Source organism: Acinonyx jubatus, chromosome D4 (genome assembly GCF_027475565.1).
Source record: "Acinonyx jubatus isolate Ajub_Pintada_27869175 chromosome D4, VMU_Ajub_asm_v1.0, whole genome shotgun sequence".
Taxonomy (NCBI): Eukaryota; Metazoa; Chordata; class Mammalia; order Carnivora; family Felidae; genus Acinonyx; species Acinonyx jubatus.
In genome coordinates, this window is record NC_069391.1 from 51,507,916 (window position 1) to 51,534,871 (window position 26,956).

General features: G+C 36.6%; 1 protein-coding gene across 7 annotated transcripts in view; it reads right to left on the bottom strand.

Moving 5' to 3' along the window:
* Window positions 1-26,956, bottom strand: part of CNTLN (centlein) — a 311,458-nt gene that overhangs the window by 205,058 nt on the left and 79,444 nt on the right. For all 7 annotated transcript variants that reach the window (XM_053205061.1, XM_053205064.1, XM_053205063.1 and 4 more), the window contains exons 4-5: window positions 3,073-3,207; window positions 2,283-2,462 (exon numbers count right to left, since the gene is read on the bottom strand). In XM_053205061.1, coding sequence (XP_053061036.1) covers window positions 2,283-2,462; window positions 3,073-3,207 — 315 coding nt within the window. The remainder of the gene's footprint in view (window positions 1-2,282; window positions 2,463-3,072; window positions 3,208-26,956) is intronic.

Here is a 26,956-nt window from a genome sequence, read left to right on the forward strand (position 1 = left end):
CTTACTGTCTATCAAGCGTTGCAGAGAAAAGGGGGTAAATTCAGAGTGATTGCTAAAGGCTACAGGGTTTCTTTAAGAAATGATGAAAATGTTCTAAAAGTAATTGTGATAATAGTTGCACAACTCTGCACAAACTAAAAACTACTGCACTTGGACTGTGAACTTTAAATGGATTAAATGTGAATGATATGCCAATCAATATTTTAGAAAGGAAAGAAAGATTCAAAGTGTTCTTAATGTGCAATGTAATTATGTAACTTAGAAAAATCTAGAAAATGTACAAATTTTTAGAATAAGGTAATTGGAAAAAAAAATTGTTGAAAAGAAGGTTAAGATAAAATAAATCAGTAACAGTCTTGTCTTCCCGAAATAATCAGTTAAAATATAATTTAAAATATTACTTACCCTTATACAATTTGACAATATTAGTAGCTATTAATAAATTGAATAACAGTGGACAGTGCCATTTTAAGAATGTAACATCTTATTCCACATACATGAATGTTAGGGTCACAATTCTCCCAAGATTAATTCATAAATTAAGTGTGATTCCAATCTACTTCCTAACAGAATTTTTCAGTAAAACTAATAAAATCGTTCTTAAATATTATAAGACAGTGAAGAAGCATATACAGGGCTTGGGACTTACAAAAATAAGAATAAAGAAGACTTCCCTGCCAAATAATGAGTCAAATTACAAAACCACAATATCTAAAACCATGAGAATAATAAGATTTCCAGAAACAAACCAATACACACACGGAAACTTTGAGATATGAGAGAGATTGAATCACAAATCAATTAACTATTAAATAAATGGTGTGAAATAACATATCCCAAAATAAATTCTAAGTAGATTACAGACTTTAGGGTAGGAAAAGGTTTAGCATCTAAGATTCCTAATGCAAAAACATTAGAAAATATTAAAGAAGAAAATAATAAAACAGACTCTTCCAAATTCACAAACTTTTCAAAGTCCAATTCACCTTATTCAAGAGTCATGGAACAGAAAGTATTTGTAATATATATATATATTTGTAATATATATATATATTTGTAATATATATATATAAAAGTATTACTATCCAGAGTAAACAAAAAATGTCTACAGGTTAATAAGACCAAACCTACAATTAAAAAAAAAAGTCACAGAACCAAAATTCACAGCCAATCACAGAATGAACTATTTAAGTGGAAAACAGTCATCAATGATTCAAAGAGTATCATCAAATAATCATGTACCCATGAATTTAACACAAGTGCCACTTAGCCTTATCGCACTACCACACAGCTTAAAGGATGCAGGGAAGCAGAAACTGATATAAAAATTGAGAAAGAAAATGCACCAGAATTCAATTTTCTCAATGGCTCAGTCATTCCCTGATGGTACACTAATAGATTTAATGTGTTTTCTTAAATATGTGCAACAAATTGATTCACACACTCAGACATCCCTTCACCTCTAAAATAATCACACACACATATCCATACTTAGTATGCTTTAATAGCCATATATATGTATATATGTATGTGTATGTGTGCTTATGTTATATATTCTTTTTATGTGTGCATACATAGAGGCACTATCATATTTACTAGCATGAAAATTTGTTTCTAGCCTTTTCAATAAAGTCTATGAGAAACCTGAAATTTGATGGGAAAAAAATTAACAAAAATATTCTCAAAACAAAGAGAAAGCCACAAAAAAGTAGTATTTTGAAAAATACTGATGAAAAAAGATATCAGACTATTATGAAGATTGACTGTACCTTTCATCTTCTATGAAAATAAAATTTTACTATGAATAAGGCCTTTTTAAGTCAAAGGAAAGCATCATCTTTAAAACACACATGAGTATTTTTCAACTGTTTTATGCTTTTTTCACATTTTATTTTTTAAAAGACCTGGAAAATACATTCTTAAAACTCTATTGTAATGAATTCTAGCTATATTTATAAATTTAAGCTCTAGCTGAAAAATGTCAAACCTCATGATTCTAAATATGTTTTTCCAAAACATGTTTTATTTCAAAATGCTATAGCCTTTATTTTTTAATGATTACATTTTAGATAACTATTTGAAGTCAGTTTCCTGCTTTGCAACATCAATTTTTAAAAAGCTGTGGGTCTTAAGTGAAGGAATATAAATTAATGCTGGTCCCCACTGGTGGATTTGAATATATAACTTGTTATTTAAAGAAAATCACATGTAATAAACTTCCTATAAGAAGTTAGATCCAAAATAACGGCATTATTCTTATTCCCTCCATTCTCGTTGCCTACCTTTATTTTTGCATCAATGCTATATTTTTCTTTTCTCCAATGTGCTTCTTGCTTCCTCAGTTTCTCCAGGTCATTTAGCAGGTCAGCGCAGCGGGTACTTAATTTCTCATTTTCCTCCTCCAGAGTTTTTATAACCAGTCTGTTTTGCTCTTCCTTATTCTGTACACACTCCTTAGTGTCCTGTAGAACAGTACCACAAGGGCCGATAAACAAAACAAAACAAACAACAACAAAAAAAGGTGAGAACTAATCAGCAAATATAAACTGTGCAGTTTTACCCTCACAGCAGCTTCTTCTATATTTGATGGCCAAGGTCACCTGTATACTTTTATTGGCCTCTTTTCATGCAGGTGGATGGGTCATATTTTTTCACTGGATGACAGCTTTGATGAGTACACATTTGCAAAGAGCCCATTAATTGATCAAGCTGCCTTTGATGCTGTCCCCAGCTATTTTTGAGACCCACACAGACATATCCTCCCAGACCTGGGTTTTATCAATTAATAATGCCAGTCCCATCAGAATCTAATTACAAGAAGCCACATATTCACACTCCTACTTTCTTAGCTCCATTTCCATCATTAACTATTTATCTGAAAGTTATAAAGCTTGGAGTCTTATCTTTAAAGCATCTTTCTCAGTTTTTGCATGTGAGAAAACTGTATGGTACAGCAGGGCCTAAGGCAATTTTTCCTCCAAGCTTGTCACTTTCTGTGCCACAAAGGCTGACAAAGCTTAAAGTAGGACTTCAAAGTAAGAGTACTGTAAAACTATGTAGAAGCCAACACACCTTAGCTTCCTGACTTTTATCTTTAAATTTCTTCTGCAAGTCACTGAATTCTTTCCTTAAGAAAACGTTTTCTTCATCAACTGCAATCTTCCGTTTTACAAGGTCATTTATTTCCTTTTTTAGTCCTATTTCTCTCTATGGAAAAAAAAAATCACAATTATTGGTGAGTTGCTACTTCTAAGAAAAAATTATTTTATTTACAAAGTTTTAGATTTTGACTGATAATATTAGGATTAACTAGCTTTCATAATAATGTCTACTTTCACAATTCTTATTTCTGGTGACATGCCCATCAATATTCAAGTAAACAGTGGTATCTGTTTATTAGTTTAAGATGAAGGACACATACAAACTGGATACCAAATGTTAAGCCACAGTCAGAAAGTAAATTTTTGGGATTTAGATGCAAAACAGAAGGAAAACAAAATTTTATAAAACATTCCAATCAAAGAAAATGTGTATGTAACTAAGATAAGAATTACCCTCTTATTTGAGTATGATTTCGAAGAAAACATTTTTTAAAGAAACAATTACAGATTTGTGAAGGCATAAATAATCTTCAAGACTGAAAAATGGCAAGTCTGTTTTCGTACCAAAGATATCTTGCTGTGTAGGAAAATAATTCAGAATATTCAAACTGCCATAATTTTTAACTGAATGTCCTATTTACCTGCCAGAGATACCTAAATAACACGTAATCACAGGATGTGTCCATGACTCAATTCTTAATTTCCCTCTTACTTCTACAGTTTTCCTCTCAGAAAATTTACCCACTCTTGGCTTTTTGTCTCATCTCTGTCTGAGAGAATAACTAATCTACAATGCAGCTTTGACTCTCTCCCAATCACTAATGCCACATTTGCAACTTTTTATATAATACCTCCACTTGGATTATCTGCTGGAACCTTAAACTAACATGGTAAAACTGAAATCCATATCCTTATACTATCTCTTTCTATACTTCTTCAACCTTCGTCAAGCCAACTTTTGTTCATTTTTTTCAACTAACATTTATTAAGCATCCATTACATGCTTACACACTTTTTGAAAACCTCCAGGTCATTCTTAACAGTACCTTTTCCCAAAGCCCCATCTGCCTATCAACCAAGAAGACACATCAAGATACAACATGCCGTTCTGTTATTAACTGGTATGCTCACTAGAAACCCCTGACCTTCATTCCATCTCTTATCTATCACTGATGCTCATCTGATCCTTAATTACCAATTTATTTTGTACTCCCATATTTGCTCCTTATTAAATATGCTCCAAATGACATGAGGATGAACTGAAACTTAGGGTGAGGTTCAGGGATAGGATGAAAAATGGGGTAAGTCTTAGGAATGAAGTGAGGGTATCTACTATATTCCTATTTTTTAAGCTGTAATGTTAAGTGTTGATTTTACTTTACTTCAAATTAAAAATATTTTAAATACTGGATACATACAAAAATAATCTGTGATAAATATATATAAAGGTATTAAGAGCAGAGTAAAAACAGCAGCCTTGTATCCACAACCACTCAATTAAGACACACAACTCTACCATTGCCTTTGAAGTCCTCTGTAGGTCCCCCGATCCTCTGACATTTCTATAGCCTTCAGGGCAAAGCACTGTCTTACAATTTTGGTTTTTATCCTTGTCTGGCCTTTCTTTATAGTTTGGAGACATAAATATCCCTATTTGATATATTATACAGTTTACCTTACTTTTGAACTTTATACAAATTAAATCATACTACACATATTCTGTGATTTGCTATTTTTTGCTCAACATATGTTCCCAAATTCATCCATATTGATAGGTGTAGCTGCAATTCAATTACCTTGGTGTATAGTATTATTCTATTATATAAATATACTATAATATATTTATCTATCTCTTGTCAGTGTATATTTCAGCTGCTTCCCATTTTGGGAAAAGGGGTATACAAACAATGCTGCTATAAACACTCTTAAACATGTCTCCTGATACAGATGAGCAAGAATTTCTTCCAAGCAATATTTTTCAAACTACAGATTGCAATCGAGTAATGGGTCATTAAATCAATTTAGTCATCACAATCAGCATTTTTAAAAACTGGAATAGAATACAATAGAAAATATCAAAAATGTAAGCATAAATTCTTAGCAAAAAAACTATGCCAAAGGAATAGAATTATGAAAGAAGCAGACACATTAAATTGCTCTTAAATTTTGTTTTTGATTTGTTTTATTTAAATATTATGAAATTCATATTTGATACATACTTTATTATATTTTACCTTTATTACACATAGTAAGAACTATTATTATATGAAATTTTTATTTCATTGTGGGTGCACTGGGGTCATTAGGGAAAATGTTTTTTTTTCAGTGTAGGGGTCATATTAATAAATGTTTGAAAAACATTGCTTAAGAATATATTTGGGGGTAAAACTGCTAAGTCATAGGCTACAAGCACTTCAAGTGTTCTCTCAGTTCCACAGCTACACCAACACTTGACTCTCAGGCGTGGTATGTTTTACAAATCCAGTAGGTATACACGGCTCCTCAACATAGTTCTAATTTTTGTTTCCCATTTGAATTGTTAGGGCATATCAAGGTGTGCCTGACATCAATCAAACAGCTTAAAAATAGATGCATAAATGTGGCCCATCCACAACTCATAGCCCATTTTTCTATTCTCATCTAAATGTTACCTCCTTCAAGATTCAATTTCCACCTCTCTCCATGAAGGCTTCCCCAAATGTTAAAGTAATTTCTGCCTTTTCTAGATTTCTGTCTTGCCCATATTATTAATTTGACACATTACACACTATCTATGTACTCATAATGTTTTCCAAAACAGATTAGTAAATGTTTATGAATGACATTGACATAGAATGAAAAATTCAATCATGTGAACACTAAGACTGTTTACAGGCTATCTAGAGACCTCTCCTTTGAAAAGAGAACTGACAACACTTGAGCATCTTCATCTATTCTGGAAATTATTTAGACTTTAGGAAGGAAAGAACACTGAAGCAAATGATTTAAGTTTTAGAAGGGCTTGTCCATTCATGTCAGCTAACCTTAACAGGAACTGACAAACACCACCAGCAAGCCCTTTCATAACAATTATTTAATAATTTGAATTCTGGCATTTGAGTGAATTTAACAATCAACAAGGACAAATATAGACTTAATTTTTAAATAAAGAAGTATAATGCAGTGAGAAATTAGTTAACCCAAACTATCAATATTCTTATAGTTTGATAAATCTGATATTATGTTAAATAATCATGAAAGTAATAATTAAGACAAAGATGCACTCCCAATAAAAGACAACCCGATAAATCAAACCTTTCAAGAACTATGAAATTTTGTATAACGCAAAATATTTTCCTAATGAAATATGCTCTTCGAGATCTACTTTAAATAATGAAATCACAGGTATATACAGCTACAGTTCATTTTAAAATTTAGCTTAATGAAACTTTTCAACAAACTTCTCTGGATAGAGTACATTTTGAATGGTATGGCTTGAGTTAATATTAAACTAGCAAATAGAACGCTGAGGAACCATAAACCATAAAGGGTGACAAGAGAAAATATGTCTGGAACAAATAATTTATTATGGATAAGACATGAAATGAATAATTCACATCACGGTCAAGAGAAGTCTATGGAGTAAGATGAGGATGATAAAGAGTATGACGCAGAAAAAAGGGGAAAGGAGGGGCAGCAGCATAAGACCTAAAATTCTATCGAGCAATACTTCAGCATAGTTAATGTATTATTTATATGACCTACTTTCAAGTAGGCATGAAAGTTTTAATAAAAAACACAAGTTATGAAGCCATAACAACTAAAACAACGGTAAAGCGAGAAAAAGGAAAAGGTAAGAGATCTAACTGTAACTGAGAACCAAAACTTATTTCTGAGCTTCCTATAAGGTAAAAGAAAAAAAAGGGTGGGGGCAGGGATATAACGTTAAAGAACAATCATCATCTAATCAAATACAATATACTAGGCTGTTAGCAGAGTTATCTAATGTAATACTAGAAGGAGAATTTATTACATGATTTATTTTATAACTATTTGTGACAAAGCTAAGGCAGTATCTTATCAAAAAAGTTACAGGCAATGTTTTACACTATCATCAATAAAATATAAGTTATAATATTAGATTGCACTCTTATGAAAGTTTTTTCTGCAACCAGCTAAAAAACTGTGTGAGTATGTGTGTGTGTGTGCGGCATGCACACAACTTCCTAGAAACTTGACTGGATACCTAAGTAAGACTTAAATAAGCTATAGGAATTGTTATTTTTTTAAGTTTATTTATTTATTTTGAGAGAGAGAGAGAGAGAGAATGCACATGTGCTCTGCAAGGAGCAGAGGGGGAGAGAGAATTCCAAACAGGTTCCATGCTGTCAGCACAGAGCCTGATGCAGGGCTTGAACTCATAAACTGTGAGATCATGACCTAAGCCAAAATCAAGAGTCAGACTCTTAACTGACTGAGCCACCCAAGTACCCCCGGAATTGTCATCCTTAAGTGTTAACTCTATTCCACAGGCTGTAAGTCTTAAAAATTAAGAGCTACTTAATAAAAACACAATGGAGAAACTTCCAGGTTCCACTCAAGCATGTAAGGCACTTGGAAGTCATCTCTCCTGATTACACAACATGGAAAAAGTTGAACTAATTAAAACTCAAAAACTCTTTTTGGATCTACCAGAGAATTGGGGACATAGAGCAAACTGCTGTTCCAAAAACTAGAGAAACATATATAAAGAGAATGGCAATATACCAGAGCAGGAGCCCAGGAGCAGTAAAATCCATGGAAACCACTACCAGGGTAGAAAAATTTAATCTGTAATTAACAGATTGCTGGAGGATCAAAGTAGACAAGTTTTAACAGTTAAAAAGCCCAAAAAAGCCCAATTTTAGGTGACTTTCACCAGAGCCAAATCAACCTGGCTAAAGGGAAATACCTAACTCCAACACCCTCTAGCCTTCCTAATAATCCAAGGGAGGGGGGAGAAACAGAAGCACTTGTGAAGGTCACATTGTAGGGACACAAGCTCACTAAAAGATTGAAACCTAATCAGAGTATAGAATACTTCATCTCCCCCTGACACTGGACCACCATGCCAATAGGGCTTCTGTATAACAAGGGAACACAATGGAAAAAAAAACTGTGCATCTCAGACAGTACTTAAGAAGCTTGTAGAAAAACCCAAAAAAAGGACAGCAAAACAAAGTTTAGCCTCTGAAACATACAACTACAGCAAACGGTAAACACAGCCTAAGCCCTAGCCAGATAAACAGAAAACCTCACAGTAAAGGCCTATTCACCTCACTACTTTTTACCCATTTAGTTAATTTTAAGTGTCAACTTGCGTATGCCATAGTACCCATGGTATCTAGTTTTTTTTTAATTTCTTTTTAATGTTTATTTTTATTTTTGAGAAAGAGAGAGAGAGAGAGACAGAGTGCAAGCAGGGGAGGGTTAGAGGGGGAGACACAGAATTGGAAGCAGGCTCCAGGCTCTTGGCTGTCAGCACAGAGCCCAACACAGGGTTCGAACCCATGAACTGTGAGATCCTGACCTGAGCTGAAGTCAAAAGCCCAATCAACTGAGCCACCCAGGCTCCCCATGGTATCAAGTTTTTGATAAAACACAAGTCTAGATGTTGCTGTGAACATATTTTTCAGGTATGATTAATATTTAAATCAGTGACTTTGAGTTAAGCAGATAACCTCTCCATAATGTGCCTGGGCTTCATCCAGTCAACTGAAGATGATAAAACAAAGGGCTATAGTCTTCTGAGGAAGAAGGAATTCTGCCTCCACAATGCTTTCTGATTGAGTTGCAAAATCAACTCTTCCTGGGTCTCCACCCTGCCAGCCAGTCTTGCATAAATCAGACTTGCCAGCCCCAAACTGCATGAGCCAATGCCTTCAAATCAATCTCTCTTTCTAGAAAGACAGATATAGGTAGATACACACACATATGCATATACCTCTATCACTTCTGCTTCTCTGAAGAACCCTGACTAATACAGAGTTTGGCCCCATTTAGGACTTCAGTCTTAAAATTACAAAGACATGGATACTGTCAGCAACCTGAATGAGCTTAGAAGCAGATTTTTCCCAAATCAAGCCTCCAGATAAGAGCAAGCCGAAATGAAACGCTGAGTACAACCATGAGATACTGAACAGACAATCTAGCTATGTCCAGACTCCTTTTTTTTTTTGCTTTTAAAGTGAGAACATTTTATTTTTTTAGCCTGATGCTTTTATTTATTTTTTGTTTTTTATATTAAATATAATTTATGTCAAATTGGTTTCCATATAACACCCAGTGCTCATCCCAACAGGTGCCCTCCTCAATGCCCATCACCCACTTTCCCTTCTCCCCTACCCCCCCCCCCCCCCCCGTCAACCATCAGTTTGTTCTCAGTATTTAAGAGTCTTATGATTTGCCTACCTCCCTCTCTGCAACTTTTCCCCCCCTTCCCCTCCCCCTGGTCTTCTGTTAAGTTTCTCAGGATCCACATATAAGTGAAAACATATGGTATCTGTCTTTCTCTGCCTGACTGATTTCACTTAGCATAATACCCTCCAGTTCCATCCACGTTGCTACAAATGGCCAGATTTCATTCTTTCTCATTGCCAAGCAGTATTCCATTGTATATATAAACCACATCTTCTTTATCCATTTGTCAGTTGATGGACATTTAGGCTCTTTCCATACTTTGGCTATTCTTGAAAGTGCTGCTATAAACATTGGGGTACAAGTGCCCCTATGCATCAGTACTCCTGTATCCCTTGGGTAAATTCCTAGCAGTGCTATGGCTGGGTCATAGGGTAGATCTATTTTTTAATTGTTTGAGGAACCTCCACACTGTTTTCCAGTGTGGCTGCACCAGTTTGCATTCCCACCAACAGTGCAAGAGGGTTCCTGTTTCTCCACATCCTCGCCAGCATCTATAGTCTCCTGATTTGTTCATTTTAGCCACTCTTCCTGGCACAAGGTGGTATCTCAGTGTGGTTTTGATTTGTATTTCCCTGATGAGGAGTGACGTTGAACATCTTTTCATGTGTCTGCTGGCCATCTGGATGTCTTCTTTAGAGAAGTGTCTACTCATGTCTTCTGCCAATTTCTTCACTGGATTATTTGTTTTTCAGGTGTGGAGTTTGGTGAGTTCTTTATAGATTTTGGATACTAGCCCTTTGTCCGATATGTCATTTGCAAATATCTTTTCCCATTCCATCAGTTGCCTTTTAGTTTTGCTGATTGTTTCCTTTGCAGTGTCGAAGTTTTTTATCTTGATGAGGTCCCAATAGTTCATTTTTGCTTTTTAATTCTCTTGCCTTTGGGGATGTGTCAAGTAAGAAATTGCTGCGGCTGAGGTCAGAGAGGTTTTTTCCTGCTTTCTCCTCTAGGGTTTTGATGGTTTCCTGTCTCACATTCAGGTCCTTCATCCATTTTGAGTTTATTTTTGTGAATGGTGTAAGAAAGTGGTCTAGTTTCATTCTTCTGTATGTTGCTGTCCAGTTCTCCCAGCACTATTTGTTAAAGAGACTATCTTTTTTCATTGGATATTCTTTCCTGCTTTGTCAAAGACTAGTTGGCCATACTTTTGTGGGTCCAATTCTGGGGTCTCTATTCTATGCCATTGGTCTATGTGTCTGTTTTTGTGTCTGTAATCATACTGTCTTGATAATTACAGCTTTGTAGTAGAGGCTAAAGTCTGGGATTGTGATACCTCCCGCTTTGGTCTTCTTCTTCAAAATTACTTTGGCTATTCTGGGTCTTTTGTGGTTCCATACAAATTTTAGGATTGCTTGTTCTAGCTTTGAGAGGAATGCTGGTGCAATTTTGATTGGGATTGCATTGAATGTGTAGATAGCTTTGGGTAGTATTGACATTTTAACAATATTTATTCTTCTAATCCATGAGCATGGAATGTTTTTCCATTTCTTTGTATCTTCTTCAATTTCTTTCATAAGCTTTCTATAGTTTTCAACATACAGGTCTTTTACTCTCTGCAAGTTCACTTTAAAATTCAGGGAAAAAACACGTGAATAAATAAAAATATACAAATTTTCTTATCTTATCTTACAGTGTGCAGTTGAGGTGTATTATATAGATTTTTCAGAATATGTTAGAATTAAGAAGTATATCATTAAATATAAAGTAATAAACTTAGTCATGAAAAGAACTGATATAGACTCTAAACCTCCCAAACTATCAACACAAAAATGCATGCACACACATACCCACAAACATAACACAAATGAAAAATACAGCAAATGTAAAAAGCTAAGAAAACATTAAAAACAGAAAGCATAAGTTTAGTCATTGAACAAAGACCAAATAAGTATGTTATATCAAGAAATGCAGATGGGATAAACCTACCTTGAAAAAAGTAAAGATGTGGGTACCTGGGTGGCTCAGTTGATTAAGTGTCTGACTCTTGATTTTGGCTTGGGTCATAATCTCACGGTTTGCAATATTGAGCCCCATGTCAGGCTCCATGCTGACAGCACAGAGCCTGCTTGGGATATTCTCTCTCTCTCTCTCTCTCTCTCTCTCTCTCTCTCTGTGTCTCTCTCCCGTGCATGGGTGCATGGACTCTTTCTCCCCCCCATCTTGCTCAAAGATAAATAAATAAACTTAAAAAAAAGGTAAAAATGTATATAGATTGAGTCAAAACTTACTTCCAGGGAATATAGGAGAATCCTATGCTCACCTTGTCCCACAAATACAATTAGATAACATCCATATCAATGTAATAACCCAGAAAATAACCTGAAGATTGGCAGAACAGACTTTCCACAGCTAAATTCAGAGAAGAGGTTACATTTAAGAAGGTAGGAAGGGCAGAGATGTGGTTGGGAGCTAAAAGGACCAAGAGGGCTGTAAGTGGGAAGGACAGACTCTGCAGTATTGGAGAGACCAAACAAACAGAACCTCATACCAGGTGCAGGGAACCTACAGGGGGAAGACAATCCCTATAACATTTGGCTTCAAAAAACAGAGGGGCATAATTTCATGAGTTCTTACAATCAGTGGGGCTTAACACCTGGAACTTCAAAAACCATCAGGCTTGGCTCTAGGAGAGCCAAGAGGGCAAGAGGATTCCCCACCTTAGAGACAGCACAACAAAGAGGCCCGCAGAGATACAGCCCAGAAGCAGCATTTGAAAAATGTCTGGGGTATTTGGGAAAAGATTTCTTTACTAATCTCAGAGGCTGTGCTGGAGGGGCAGAGATCTTTGGGAGACTTCTCCAGGAACAAAGGAGTTAGCTGGTGCCATTTCTCTCTCCACCAGTCTAGACATACAGAAACCTGCTGGAATCAGTGTTGCCCCAAAACTCTCCACCTAGATTGCTAACAGCACACATCTCCCTTCCTACTGACCCCCAACCATGCTTTTGTGGATCTACACCCTCCAACCTTGGCAGGCATTCTGGGCAGCTGTGGGTCCCCTCCTCCAATGGACAGGTTTGGACCTTGCTGGCACTCTGTGTGCCCTGCCCCCACATTCTCCTATGGACTCAACCCCTCTAATCCTACAGCCATTTTCTAAAGCAGCTCCAGGTCCCCTTGCACAGCAGACCTGTATAAACCTTGCTAACACTGTGCTCCCTGCCCCCTTGTTCTCCTGCAGACCTGTCCCTTCCAATACATCCTTAGCAGGAGCCTATCAAAAGCAGTACCACAAGCCTAGCAATGTGTCAGTAGACTGAATAGGAGCCAGTACCACTCCAAAGTTACTACTGTTCCAAGGAGAGGGGAAGAACCACACACACCAGGGGCTGGAGCCCCAGGAGTGGATTGGGAGAAGATAATCTGGTTTGACTGCAGGTCCTCAGCAGCGAAAGCTTCTCAGGGAACAATATAGGGAAAGCAATCTGAGTTCAGTGCTACTACATCTCTGGCAAATGCCTAGTCTGACTCAACTCAAGCCCAAGGTGGCCCCAAGACTGGCTCAACAACAACACAGGGACCAAATCCTGCCAACAACAGGCAAAGAGAACCATGGCAGACAACTGGACTGAAAGGCAAAAGAGGCTCAGCCACAACAGTAGGACACAAGCACCACACATAAGAGACTCCTTTGAAGAGCCAGGTTCTTGTGACCAGGGGACAATGCACTGCAAGGCACTACGAGACTTCTTTATAAGGCCACTACTTCAAGAGCAAGAAATGTAGCTGACTTTCTTAATACATACAAACAGACACAGAGAGATAGACAAAATGAGGAGACAGAGGAATATGTCCCAGATAAAAGAATAGGACAAAATCACAGCAAGAAACCTAAATGAAATGGAAATGAGTGATATGCCTGATAGAGAATTTAAAGTAATGATCATAAAGATACTCAATGGACTTGAAAAAAGAGTGGGAGTGGAGGACCTCAGTGAGACCCTTAAGAAAGAGACAAACAACATAAAAAAGAACCAAACAGAGAAGAAGAACTCAATAACTAAAATTAAAAATACACTAGATGGTATAAACAGGAGACTAGAGGAAGAAGATGAACAAATCAGAGATCTGGAGGAAAGAGTAATGGATAGTAATGAAGCTGATAAGTAGAGAGAGCAAAAAATAATAATACAATGCTGAGGGAACTCAGCAACTCCATCAAGTGTAATAACACTCCTATTATAGGGATCCTAGAAGAACAGAACAGAGAAAAAAGGGGACAGAATTTTTATTTGAAGAAATAACAGCTCAAAGCTGCCCAAATCTGGGGAAGGAAACAGAGACCCAGACCCATGAGGCACAGAGAGCCCCCAACAAAATCAACTCAACGAGGTCCACACAATGACATGTAATAATAAAAATGGCAAAAAGTAATGATAGAGAATTTTAAAAGCAGCAAGTGAAAACAGTTAATACAAGGGAAACCCCATAAGGCTATCAGCTGATTTTAGCAGAAACTTTTCAGGTCAGAAGGGAGTGGCATGATATATTCAAAGTGCTGAAAGAAAAAAACCTGCAGCCATAAATATTCTATCTAGAAATCTATCATTCAGAACAGAAGGAGAGACCAAGAGCTTCCCAGACAAAAAATGTTAAAAGAATTCATCACCACGAAACCAGCCTGTAAGAAATGTTAAAGGGGACTCTGAATGGTAAGGAAAGGCCATAGCTAGGAGTAAGAAAAGTAGGATGCACAAAAGCAATAAAAATGAGTACATCTGTAAAATTCAGTCAAGGGATTCACAAAATAAAAGGATGTGAAGTATGACACAATGTACCTAAAATTTGGCAGGAGAGAGAAGAAACAAATGACTTCAAACATAAGTGACAATCAATATAATATAAACTGCTATATGCACAAAATGTTATATACCTAATGGTATTAGGTATATAACCTAAGGGTAACCACAAATCAAACACCATAACAGATATGAAAAAAATGCAGAGAAAGGAATCCAAGTATATCACCAACGAAAGCCAGCAAATTGTGAGAGAAAAGAGCAAGAGAAGAATAGAAAAGAACTACAAAACAACCATAAAGCAAGTAACAAAATAGCAATAAGTACATACCTATCAATAATTACTTTGAATGTAAATTAACTAAACACTCTAATCAAAAGACATAGGATGACAGACTGGATAAAAAAGCAAGACCCACCCATAGGCTGCCGATAGGAGACTCATTACAGAACTGAAGACACATGTAGATTGAAAGTAAAAACATGGAAAAACATGTATCATGTAAATGGAATTTAAAAGAAAGTTGGGCAGCAATACTTATATTGAACAAAATAGACTTTAAAACAAAGAATGTAGTAAGAGACAAACAAGAACACTATATAATCATAAAGGACACAACCTAACAAGAATATATAACATTTATAAATATTTATGCACACAACATGGAATCAGCCAAACACATAAAGCTGCTAATAACAACAAACATAAAGGAAATAATCAATAGTAATACAATAATAATAGGGGACTTTAGCACCCCACTTACATCGATGGATAGATCATCCAAACAGAGAATCAACCAGATGGATCTAACATACATTCAAAACATTCCAGCCTAAAACAACACAATACACACCATTTTCAAATGCACATGGGACGTTCTCCAGAACAGATCACATATTAGGCCACAAATCAAGTCTCAACTAATTCAAAGAATCAAAGTCATACCATGCATGTTTTCTGACGACAATGCTATAAGACAAGAAAAGAACCTTAAGAAAAAAATCTGGAAAGGGGTGTCTGCATGGATCAGTTGGTTAACCATTCAACTTTGGTTCAGGTCATGATGTCAAGGTTTGTGAGTTCAAGCCCTGCGTCTTGCTCTGTGCTGACAGCTCGAAGCCTGGAGCCTGCTTCAGATTCTATGTCTCCCTCTCTCTCTGCCCCTACCCCAATCACATTGTGTGTCTCTCTCTCTCTAAAATAAATAAACATTAAAAAAAAGAAAAAAATCTGGAAACAACATAAGTACATGAAAGTTACATAACATGCTACTAAACAGTGAATGGGTCAACCAAGAATTCAAAGAGGAAATCAGAAACTACATGATGATAAATGAAAATGAAAACACAACCATCCAAAATCTTTGGGATGTAGCAAAAGCAGTTGTAAGAGGGAAGTTCATAAGAATATAGGCTTCCATCAAGAAGCAAGAAAAATTTCAATTACAACCTAACCTTAAACCTATAGAAGCAAGAAAAAGAAGAACAAACCCCAAAACTAGTAGAAGGAAAGAAATAATAAAGATTAGAGCAGAAATATAGAAAATAAAAACTAAAAAAAGCAATAATAATAAAATAGATCAATGAAACCAGGAGTTGTTTCTTTGAAAAGATCAATAAAATTGACAAACCTTTAGCCAGACTCATCAAAAAAATTTTTTTAAGAGAGAGGACTAATAAAATCATAAATGAAAGAGGAGGAATAACAACCAACACCACAGCAATACAAAGGATTTTAAAAGAATGCCATGAAAAATTATATGGCAAGAAATTGGAAATACATTCTAGAATAAACACATTCTTAGAAACATATAACTTCCTAAAACTGACTCAGGAAGAAATAGAAAATAGACCAATTAGCTGCAAGGAAATTGAATCAGAAAACTCACAACAAACGAAAGTCCAGAACCAGAGAGCTTCACAAGTGAATTCTACCAAACATTTAAAGAAGAATTAGTATCTATTCTTCTCAAACTAGTCCAAAAAATAGAAGAGGGAGGAAGTCTTCCAAATTCATTCTAGGAGGACAGCATTACCATCATACTAAAACCATATAGACACTACAAAAAGAACTACAGGCCAATATCTCTGATGAACACAGATGCAAAAATCTGCAACAAAATATTAGCAAACGAATCCAACAATACATTTAAACAATAATTTACCATGATCAAGTGGGATTTATTTCAGGGATACAAGGGTGGCTCAATATTCACAAGTCAGTAAACATCATATTGACAAGAGAAAGAATCAAAACCGTATGGTCATTTCAAAAGATGCAGAAAAAGCATTTGACAAAGTACAACATCCATTCAGAATAAACACCCTCAACAAGTAGGTTTAGAGTGAACATACCTCAACATATTAAAGGCTACATATGAAAATCCACAGCTAAACATCATATTCAGTGGTGAAAAACTAAGACCTTTTCCTTGAAGATCAGGAACAAGACAAGGATGTCTACTCTCACCACTTAATTCAACGTAGTAATGGAAGTCCTAGCCACACTAATCAGACAACAAAAAAAGAAGTAAATGCCATCCAACTTGGTAAGGAAAGAGTAAAACTTTCATTATTTGGGGATGACATGAAACTAATAAAAATCTGAATGACTCCACTAAAAAATTACTAGAACTGATAAATGAATTCAGTAAGGTTGCAGGATACAAAATCAATATAAAAAATCTTTTGCATTTCTATATACTAATAACAAAGAAGCAGAAAGAGAAATTAAGAAAACAATCCCATTTACAATTGCACCCAAAATAATATACCTAGGAATACACTTAACCAAAGAGGTGAATGACTGGTACTCCAAAAACTATAAAACACTGATGAAAGACAACACAGTGAAATGGAAAGACATTCCATACTCATGGACGAGAGAACATTTATTGTTAAAATATCTATACTACCCAAATTAATCTATAGATTAAATGCAATCTCTATCAAAATACCAAGAGCATTTTAACAGAACTAGAACAAACAATCCTAAAATTTGTATGGAACCACAAAAGACTTGAAGAGCCACAGTAATCTTGAAGAAGAAAAACAAAACTGGAGGTATCACAACTCCAGACTTCAAGTTATATTACAAAGCTGTAGTAATCAAAACAGTATGGTACTGGCACTAAATAAACACATAGATCAAAGTAACAGAAAAGAAAGACCAGAAATAAATCCACAGTTATACAGTCAATTGCAAGAATATACAATGGAAAAAGATGGTCTCTTCAACAAATGGTGTTGGAAAAACTGCACAGCTACATGCAAAAGAATGAAACTGGACCACTTTCTTACAACATACACAAAAATAACCTCAGAATGGATTAAGGAACTAAATGTGAGACCTGAAACCATAAAAATCCTAGATGACAACATAGGCAGCAATTTCTCTGACATCAGCCATAGCAACATTTTTCTAGATATGTCTCCTGAGGCAAGGGAAACAAAAGCAAAAATAAACTATTGGGACTGCATCAAAATAAAAAGCTTTGCACAGCAAAGGAAACCATCAACAAAACTAAAGGAATCTACTGAATGGAAGAAGATATTTGCAAATAACATATCTGATAGAGGGTTAGTATTCAAACCTATAAAAAACATAATGCAAACACACACACACACACACACACACACACACACACAATTAAAAATGGGTAGAAGACATAAAGAAACAGACATTTGTCTGAAGAAAATATACAGATGGCCAACAGACACATGGAAGATGTTCAACATCACTGACCATCAGGGAAATCCAAATCAAAATCACAATGAGATATCACCTCAAACCTGTCATAATGGTTAATATCAACAAAACAAAAAATAACAAGTGCAGATGAGGATGATAAGAAAAGGGACCCCTCATGCACTGTTAGGAATATAACTCGGTGCAGCCACTGTGGAAAGCAGTATGCAGATTCTTCAAAAAGTTAAAAATAAAAATACCATATGATCCAGTAATTTCACTACCAGATATTTACCCCCCAAAATGAAACACTATTTTGAAAAGATAAATGAACCCCTATGTTTATTGCACCATTATTTACAATAACCAAAATATTAAAGCAATCTAAGTGTCCATGGAGAGATAAATGGATGAAAAGATATGATATATATACAGTGGAATATTACTCAGCAATAAAAAAGAATAAGACCTTGCCATTTGTGACATGGATGGACCTGGAGGTTATTATGCTAAATAAAATAAGTCATACAGATAAAGACAAATACCATATCATTTCACTTACATATGGAAGCTAAGAAAACAAAATAAATGAAAAAACAAAAAAACAGAAACAGATTCACAAATACAGAGAATAAACTGGTAGTTGCCAAAAGGGAGGGAGGTAGGGTATGGGTGAAATAGGTGAAAGTAATTAAGAGGTACAAACTTCCAGTTATACAACAAATAAGTCATGAGGATATAATGCACAGTCTTTAATACTGCAATAACTTGGTATAATGACAGTAACTAGACTTCTTATGGGGATCAGTCTATAATGTATAAAAATATTAAATCAGTATGATGTATACCTGAATCTAACAGGATACCATATGTCAATTATACCTTAATAAAATAATAATAACAATATTATTATTACTCATTCAACAATATTCACTGAGAATCTGTTCTGAGCCAGGCAATATGGTAAACATTGGATGTCAGGTATACAAAGGTGAATGGGTATACGAGGTTCCCCATCCTCTCACAACCTGTAATCTAGTGTAGGAGAATATGGTTACTTGCACCTTATTTTTATCCCCACGTTTCTCCTCAAAGGGATTTAAAAATCATTAAAGGCAAGAACTGGGGAGCCTGGGTGGCTGAGCTGGTTAAGTGTCCAACTCTTGGTTTCAGCTCAGTTCATGATCTCACAGCTCGTGAGTTCCAGCCTCGTGTTGGCCTCTGGGCTGACAGCTCAGAGCCTGCAGCTTGCTTCCGATTCTGTGTCTCTCTTTGCCCCTCCTCTGCTCATGCTGTGTCTCTCTCGTGCTCTCAAAAATAAATAAACATTAAAAAGATTTTTAGTAAAAAATAAATATAAAAAATCCTTTCAAAAATTAAAAAAAGCTTTCATGGGGAAGATGGCGGCGTAGGAGGATGCTGGGCTCACCGCGCGTCCTGCTGATCACTTAGATTCCACCTAAACCTGCCTAAATAACCCAGAAAACTGCCAGAAGACCAGCAGAACGGAGTCTCCAGAGCCAAGCGCAGACGAGAGGCCCACGGAAGAGGGTAGGAAGGGCGGAGAGGCTGTGCGCGCTCCACGGACTGGCCGGAGGGAGCCAGGGCGGAGGGGCGGCCCACCGGCCAAGCAGAGCCACAGAGTCTGGCTTGCAAAAGCGGAGGGGCTGGACAGACTGTGTTCCGACAGCAAGCAGGACTTGACATCTGGAAGGTTATAAGCTAACAGCTGTGCTTGGAGAACGGGAAGGCTGGAGGACAACGGGAGGAAGGGTTGTTGAGCCCCGGACCACAGAGCTCAGCTTGGCGGTGAACAAAGGCGCTCGCCAGCGCCATCGCCCTCGCCCATCCCCCAGCCAAAATCCCAAAGGGAACCAGTTCCTGCCAGGGAACTTGCTCGCTCCGCGCAAACACCCAACGCTGTGCTTCTGTGGAGCCAAACCTCCAGCAGCGGATCTGACTCCCTCCTGCTGCCATAGGGCCCCTCCTGAAGTGGATCACCTAAGGAGAAGCGAGCTAAGCCTACCCTCCTGCCCCCGTGCACCTTGCCTACCCACCCCGGCTAATACGCCAGATCCCCAGCACCACAAGCCTGGCAGTGTGCAAGCAGCCCAGACAGGCCACGCCACCCCACAGTGAATCCCACCCCTAGGAGAAGGGAAGAGAAGGCACACACCAGTCTGACTGTGGCCCCAGCGGTGGGCTGGGGGCAGACATCAGGTCTGACTGCGGCCCCGCCCACCAACTCCAGTTATACACCACAGCACAGGGGAAGTGCCCTGCAGGTCCTCACCACTCCAGGGACTATCCAAAATGACAAAACGGAAGAATTCCCCTCAGAAGAATCTCCAGGAAATAACAACAGCCAATGAACTGATCAAAAATGATTTAAACAGTATAACAGAAAGTGAATTTAGAATAATAGTCATAAAATTAATCGCTGGGCTTGAAAACAGTATAAAGGACAGCAGAGAATCTCTTGCTACAGAGATCAAGGGACTAAGGAACAGCCAGGAGGAGCTAAAAAATGCTATCAATGAACTGCAAAATAAAATGGAGACAACTACGGCTCGGATTGAAGAGGCAGAGGAGAGAGAAGATAAAATTATGGAAAAAGAAGCTGAGAAAAAGAGAGATAAAAAAAACCCAGGAGTATGAGGGGAAAATTAGAGAACTAAGTCATGCACTAAAGAGAAATAATATACACATAATTGGTATTCCAGAGGAGGAAGAGAGAGGGAAAGGTGCTGAAGGGGTACTTAAAGAAATAATAGCTGAGAACTTCCTGGATCTGGGGGAAGAAAAAGGCATTGAAATCCAAGAGGCACAGAGAACTCCCTTCACATGTAACTTGAATCGATCTTCTGCACGACATAGCATAGTGAAACTGGCAAAATACAAGGATAAAGAGAAAATTCTGAAAGCAGCTAGAGATAAACATGCTCTAACATATAAAGGGAGACCTATAAGACTCGGGACCGATCTCTCTACTGAAACTTGGCAGGCCAGGAAGGAATGGCAGGAGATCTTCCATGTGATGAACAGAAAAAATAGACAGCCGAGAATCCTTTATCCAGCAAGTCTGTCATTTAGAATAGAAGGAGAGATAAAGGTCTTCCCAAACAAACAAAAACTGAAGGAATTCATCACCACTAAACCAGCCCTACAAGAGATCCTAAGGGGGATCCTGTGAGACAAAGTACCTAAGACATCGCTACAAGCATGAAACCTACGGACATCACAATGACTCTAAATCCGTATCTTTCTATAATAACACTGAATGTAAATGGACTAAATGCGCCAACCAAAAGACATAGGGTATCAGAATGGATAAAAAAACAAGACCCATTTATTTGCTGTCTACAAGAGACTCATTTCAGACCTGAAGACACCTTCAGATTGAGAGTGACGGATGGAGACCTATTTATCATGCCACTGGAAGTCAAAAGAAAGCTGGAGTAGCCATACTTATATCAGACAAACTAGACTTTAAATTAAAGGCTGTAACAAGAGATGAAGAAGGGCATTATATAATAATCACAGGGTCTATCCATCAGGAAGAGCTAACAATTATAAATGTCTATGCGCCGAATACAGGAGCCCCCAAATATGTAAAACAATTACTCACACACATAAGCAACCTTATTGATAAGAATGTGGTAATTGAAGGGGACTTTAACACTCCACTTACAGAAATGGATAGATCATCTAGACACACGGTCAATAAAGAAACAAGGGCCCTGAATGATACATTGGATCAGATGGACTTGACAGATATATTTAGAACTCTGCATCCCAAAGCAACAGAATATACTTTCTTCTCGAGTGCACATGGAACATTCTCCAAGCTAGATCACATACTGGGTCACAAAACAGCCCTTCATAAGTATACAAGAATTGAGATCATACCATGCATACTTTCAGACCACAATGCTATGAAACTTGAAATCAACCACAGGAAAAAGTCTGGAAAACCTCCAAAAGCATGGAAGTTAAAGAACACCCTACTAAAGAATGAATGGGTCAACCAGGCAATAAGAGAAGAAATTAAAAAATATATGGAAAGAAACGAAAATGAAATTACAACAATCCAAATGCTTTGGGATGCAGCGAAGGCAGTCCTGAGAGGAAAATACATTGCAATCCAGGCCTATCTCAAGAAACAAGAAAAATCCCAGATACAAAATCTAACAGCACACCTAAAGGAAATAGAAGCAGAACAGCAAAGACAGCCTAAATCCAGCAGAAGAAGAGAAATAATAAAGATCAGAGCAGAAATAAACAATATAGAATCTAAAAAAACTGTAGAGCAGATCAACGAAACCAAGAGTTGGTTTTTTGAAAAAATAAACAAAATTGATAAACCTCTAGCCAGGCTTCTTAAAAAGAAAAGGGAGATGATCCAAATAGATAAAATCATGAATGAAAATGGAATTATTACAACCAATCCCTCAGAGATACAAGCAATTATCAGGGAATACTATGAAAAATTATATGCCAACAAACTGGAAAACCTGGAAGAAATGGACAAATTCCTAAACACCCACACGCTTCCAAAACTCAGTCAGGAGGAAATAGAAAGCTTGAACAGACCCATAACCAGCGAAGAAATTGAATCAGTCATCAAAAATCTCCCAACAAATAAGAGTCCAGGACCAGATGGCTTCCCAGGGGAGTTCAACCAGACGTTTAAAGCAGAGATAATACCTATCCTTCTCAAGCTATTCCAAGAAATAGAAAGGGAAGGAAAACTTCCAGACTCATTCTATGAAGCCAGTATTACTTTGATTGCTAAACCAGACAGAGACCCAGTAAAAAAAGAGAACTACAGGCCAATATCCCTTATGAATATGGATGCAAAAATTCTCAATAAGATACTAGCAAATCGAATTCAACAGCATATAAAAAGAATTATTCACCATGATCAAGTGGGATTCATTCCTGGGATGCAGGGCTGGTTCAACATTCGCAAATCAATCAATGTGATACATCACATTAATAAAAGAAAAGATAAGAACCATATGATCCTGTCAATCGATGCAGAAAAGGCCTTTGACAAAATTCAGCAACTTTTCTTAATAAAAACCCTCGAGAAAGAAAGAACATATTTAAACATCATAAAAGCCATTTATGAAAAGCCCACAGCTAACATCATCCTCAATGGGGAAAAACTGAGAGCTTTTTCCCTGAGATCAGGAACACGACAGGGATGTCCACTCTCACCGCTGTTGTTTAACATAGTGTTGGAAGTTCTAGCATCAGCAATCAGACAACAAAAGGAAATCAAAGGCATCAAAATTGGCATAGATGAAGTTAAGCTTTCACTTTTTGCAGATGACATGATATTATACATGGAAAATCCGACAGACTCCACCAGAAGTCTGCTAGAACTGATACATGAATTTAGCAAAGTTGCAGGATACAAAATCAATGTACAGAAATCAGTTGCATTCTTATACACTAATAATGAAGCAACAGAAAGACAAATAAAGAAACTGATCCCATTCACAATTGCACCAAGAAGCATAAAATACCTAGGGATAAATCTAACCAAAGATGTAAAAGATATGTATGCTGAAAACTATAGAAAGCTTATGAAGGAAATTGAAGAAGATATAAAGAAATGGAAAAACATTCCGTGCTCATGGATTGGAAGAATAAATATTGTCAAGATGTCAATACTACCCAAAGCTATCTACACATTCAATGCAATCCCAATCAAAATTGCACCAGCATTCTTCTCGAAACTAGAACAAGCAATTCTAAAATTCGTATGGAACCACAAAAGGCACCGAATAGCCAAAGTAATTTTGAAGAAGAAGTCCAAAGCAGGAGGCATCACAATCCCAGACTTTAGCCTCTACTACAAAGCTGTAATCATCAAGACAGCATGGTAGTGGCACAAAAACAAACACATAGACCAATGGAATAGAACAGAAACCCCAGAACTAGACCCACAAACGTATGGCCAACTCATCTTTGACAAAGCAGGAAAGAACATCCGATGGAAAAAAGACAGTCTCTTTAACAAATGGTGCTGGGAGAACTGGACAGCAACATGCAGAAGGTTGAAACTAGACCACTTTCTCACACCATTCACAAAAATAAACTCAAAATGGATAAAGGACCTGAATGTGAGACAGGAAACCATCAAAACCCTAGAGGAGAAAGCAGGAAAAGACCTCTCTGACCTCAGCCGTAGCAATTTCTTACTTGACACATCCCCAAAGGCAAGGGAATTAAAAGCAAAAATGAACTACTGGGAACTTATGAAGATAAAAAGCTTCTGCACAGCAAAGGAAACAACCAACAAAACTAAAAGGCAACCAATGGAATGGGAAAAGATATTTGCAAATGACATATCGGACAAAGGGCTAGTATACAAAATCTATAAAGAGCTCACCAAACTCCACACCCAAAAAACAAATAACCCAGTGAAGAAATGGGCAGAAAACATGAATAGACACTTCTCTAAAGAAGACATCCGGATGGCCAACAGACACATGAAAAGATGCTCAACATCGCTCCTCATCAGGGAAATACAAATCAAAACCACACTCAGATATCACCTCACGCCAGTCAGAGTGGCCAAAATAAACAAATCAGCAGACTATAGATGCTGGTGAGGATGTGGAGAAACGGGAACCCTCTTGTACTGTTGGTAGGAATGCAAATTGGTACAGCCACTCTGGAAAACAGTGTGGAGGTTCCTCAAAACATTAAAAATAGACTTACCCTACGACCCAGCAATAGCACTGCTAGGAATTTACCCAAGGGATACAGGAGTACTGATGCATAGGGGCACTTGTACCCCAATGTTTATAGCAGCACTCTCAACAATAGCCAAATTATGGAAAGAGCCTAAATGTCCATCAACTGAGGAATGGATAAAGAAATTGTGGTTTATATACACAATGGAGTACTACGTGGCAATGAGAAAGAATGAAATATGGCCCTTTGTAGCAATGTGGATGGAACTGGAGAGTGTGATGCTAAGTGAAATAAGCCATACAGAGAAAGAGACAGATACCATATGGTTTCACTCTTATGTGGATCCTGAGAGACTTAACAGAAACCCATGGGAGAGGGGAAGGAAAAAAAAAAGAGGTTAGAGTGGAAGAGAGCCAAAGCATAAGAGACTCCTAAAAACTGAGAACAAACTGAGGGTTGATGGGGGGTGGGACGGAGGGGAGGGTGGGTGATGGCTATTGAGGAGGGCACATTTTGGGATGAGCGCTAGGTGTTGTATGGAAACCAATTTGATAATAAACTTCATATATTGAAAAAAAAACTTTGAAAAAAAAATTAAAAAAATAAAAATTAAAAAAAAAGGCAAGAACTGTAATTTTGAATTTTCCAAAGTACCATCACAGAATAGTATATACATTTAACATATTATACTTTGTAGAAAGTTATAACCATTACTGACCAAAAATATACATGATTTTGGCAAAGAAATTAGGGCCTCTAAAAAAAAATTAGGAGGCCTAAAAACAAATAATTTCTTTTATGGAAATTTAATATTTTATCCCCGAGCTAAGTGATTCTGCTCAAAAAGGTAAATAGTTAAATAGTATATCCCTCAAGAAAGAGGAAGCACAAAAAGAATTTAGCAAAGGGGAAATATACTATCATTTTTAAAAGTCAACATTTTTAAAAAATGGTATGCTATAGCTATCTAGATCTGGTAACCTGAGCATTCCCTAAAGCACTCACTGCAAACTTAAAACCCAAGAATATCAAAGAGTGGCAAAATGCATTCTCTTCCATAGAATAGAGCTGTAACTGAAGAATAGATTGCTCAGTCTGGTTCTTTATCTTCCCTAACCTCCAGAATCTTGGGGTGGCCAATATGGCTAGTTTTTCTCAATCTAGTGTGAGTACAAATGACACTTGGCACTTCTAAGTCATATGGTTATATCTATTAGGCAGCTTAGCCTAGGCATATAACAGCATTTATCCATCTTAGAATCCATTTTAATGTTTTTTGATATTCAGGTAGACAACACAACATTTTCCCCCCCAGAGCAAACAGACTAAAATATTATTTCTAAAATTTTACCATTATGGTATCAATTATGATATTTCCTATGAGGAAAACACAACATTGGAGAATGTATAAACTTCAAGCTTATATGTCATAAAAGAATGCATCGTTCCATTTTAGAAAGATATTCTATGGATGTAGAGAACATAAAAATAATTGGATCTTTTATCTAAGTTAACTTCCACTTTAAGTTTTTTGATAAAACAACTTTATAACAATAACCAAACTTAGATCAAAGTTCTCATAAAACTTTAATTGGCTAGGAAGGAAAATAGAGTCAAAACTCAAAGATCATAGTTTCCAAAAAGAGCCTCCATTTACCCTAGAAGAATTATGGGCAATTTAGCCCACAAGGAACAATTGGGTACAAAATGAATTTAAGTATTTTATCACAATAGAGGCCATTCTTACAATAAATTTCTTTCTCCTTCATTTTTGAGATGTGTATACTTTGAAAATGGTTCTGGGAAGCACTGATAACATGGATTTTTTCAGTGATAATATCCTGATTATATAATTACATATAATTTTATTATATATGTAATTGTATAATTGATTATAGATAAGACATAAGAAAGCACAGTTTTCAAAAGATCAAATGGAATCATTCCTGTTATTTGTTGATCCTTTCTATGAATGAAACCATCTGAAAATTTACAAGTTTCAATGATACTGCTAATAATACAATGATAACTGGTAATAATAAAAGGCAAAATTCAATAGAACAATGAATAATTGCTAGTTACTATAAAACCATAACACTATCTTAAGAATTTTAATGAATCAATGACATAGCCCATTAATTCGGACAACAGGCTATAAGCAAATTACAATAGTGAAGAATATCTGGCCATAGTAGTTTCAAAATAGTGATGGTTTGAGATTATTACCCTGATGTTCTTAATGAATTTTTTTTTATTTAAAAGTAATTGCAAATATCTAC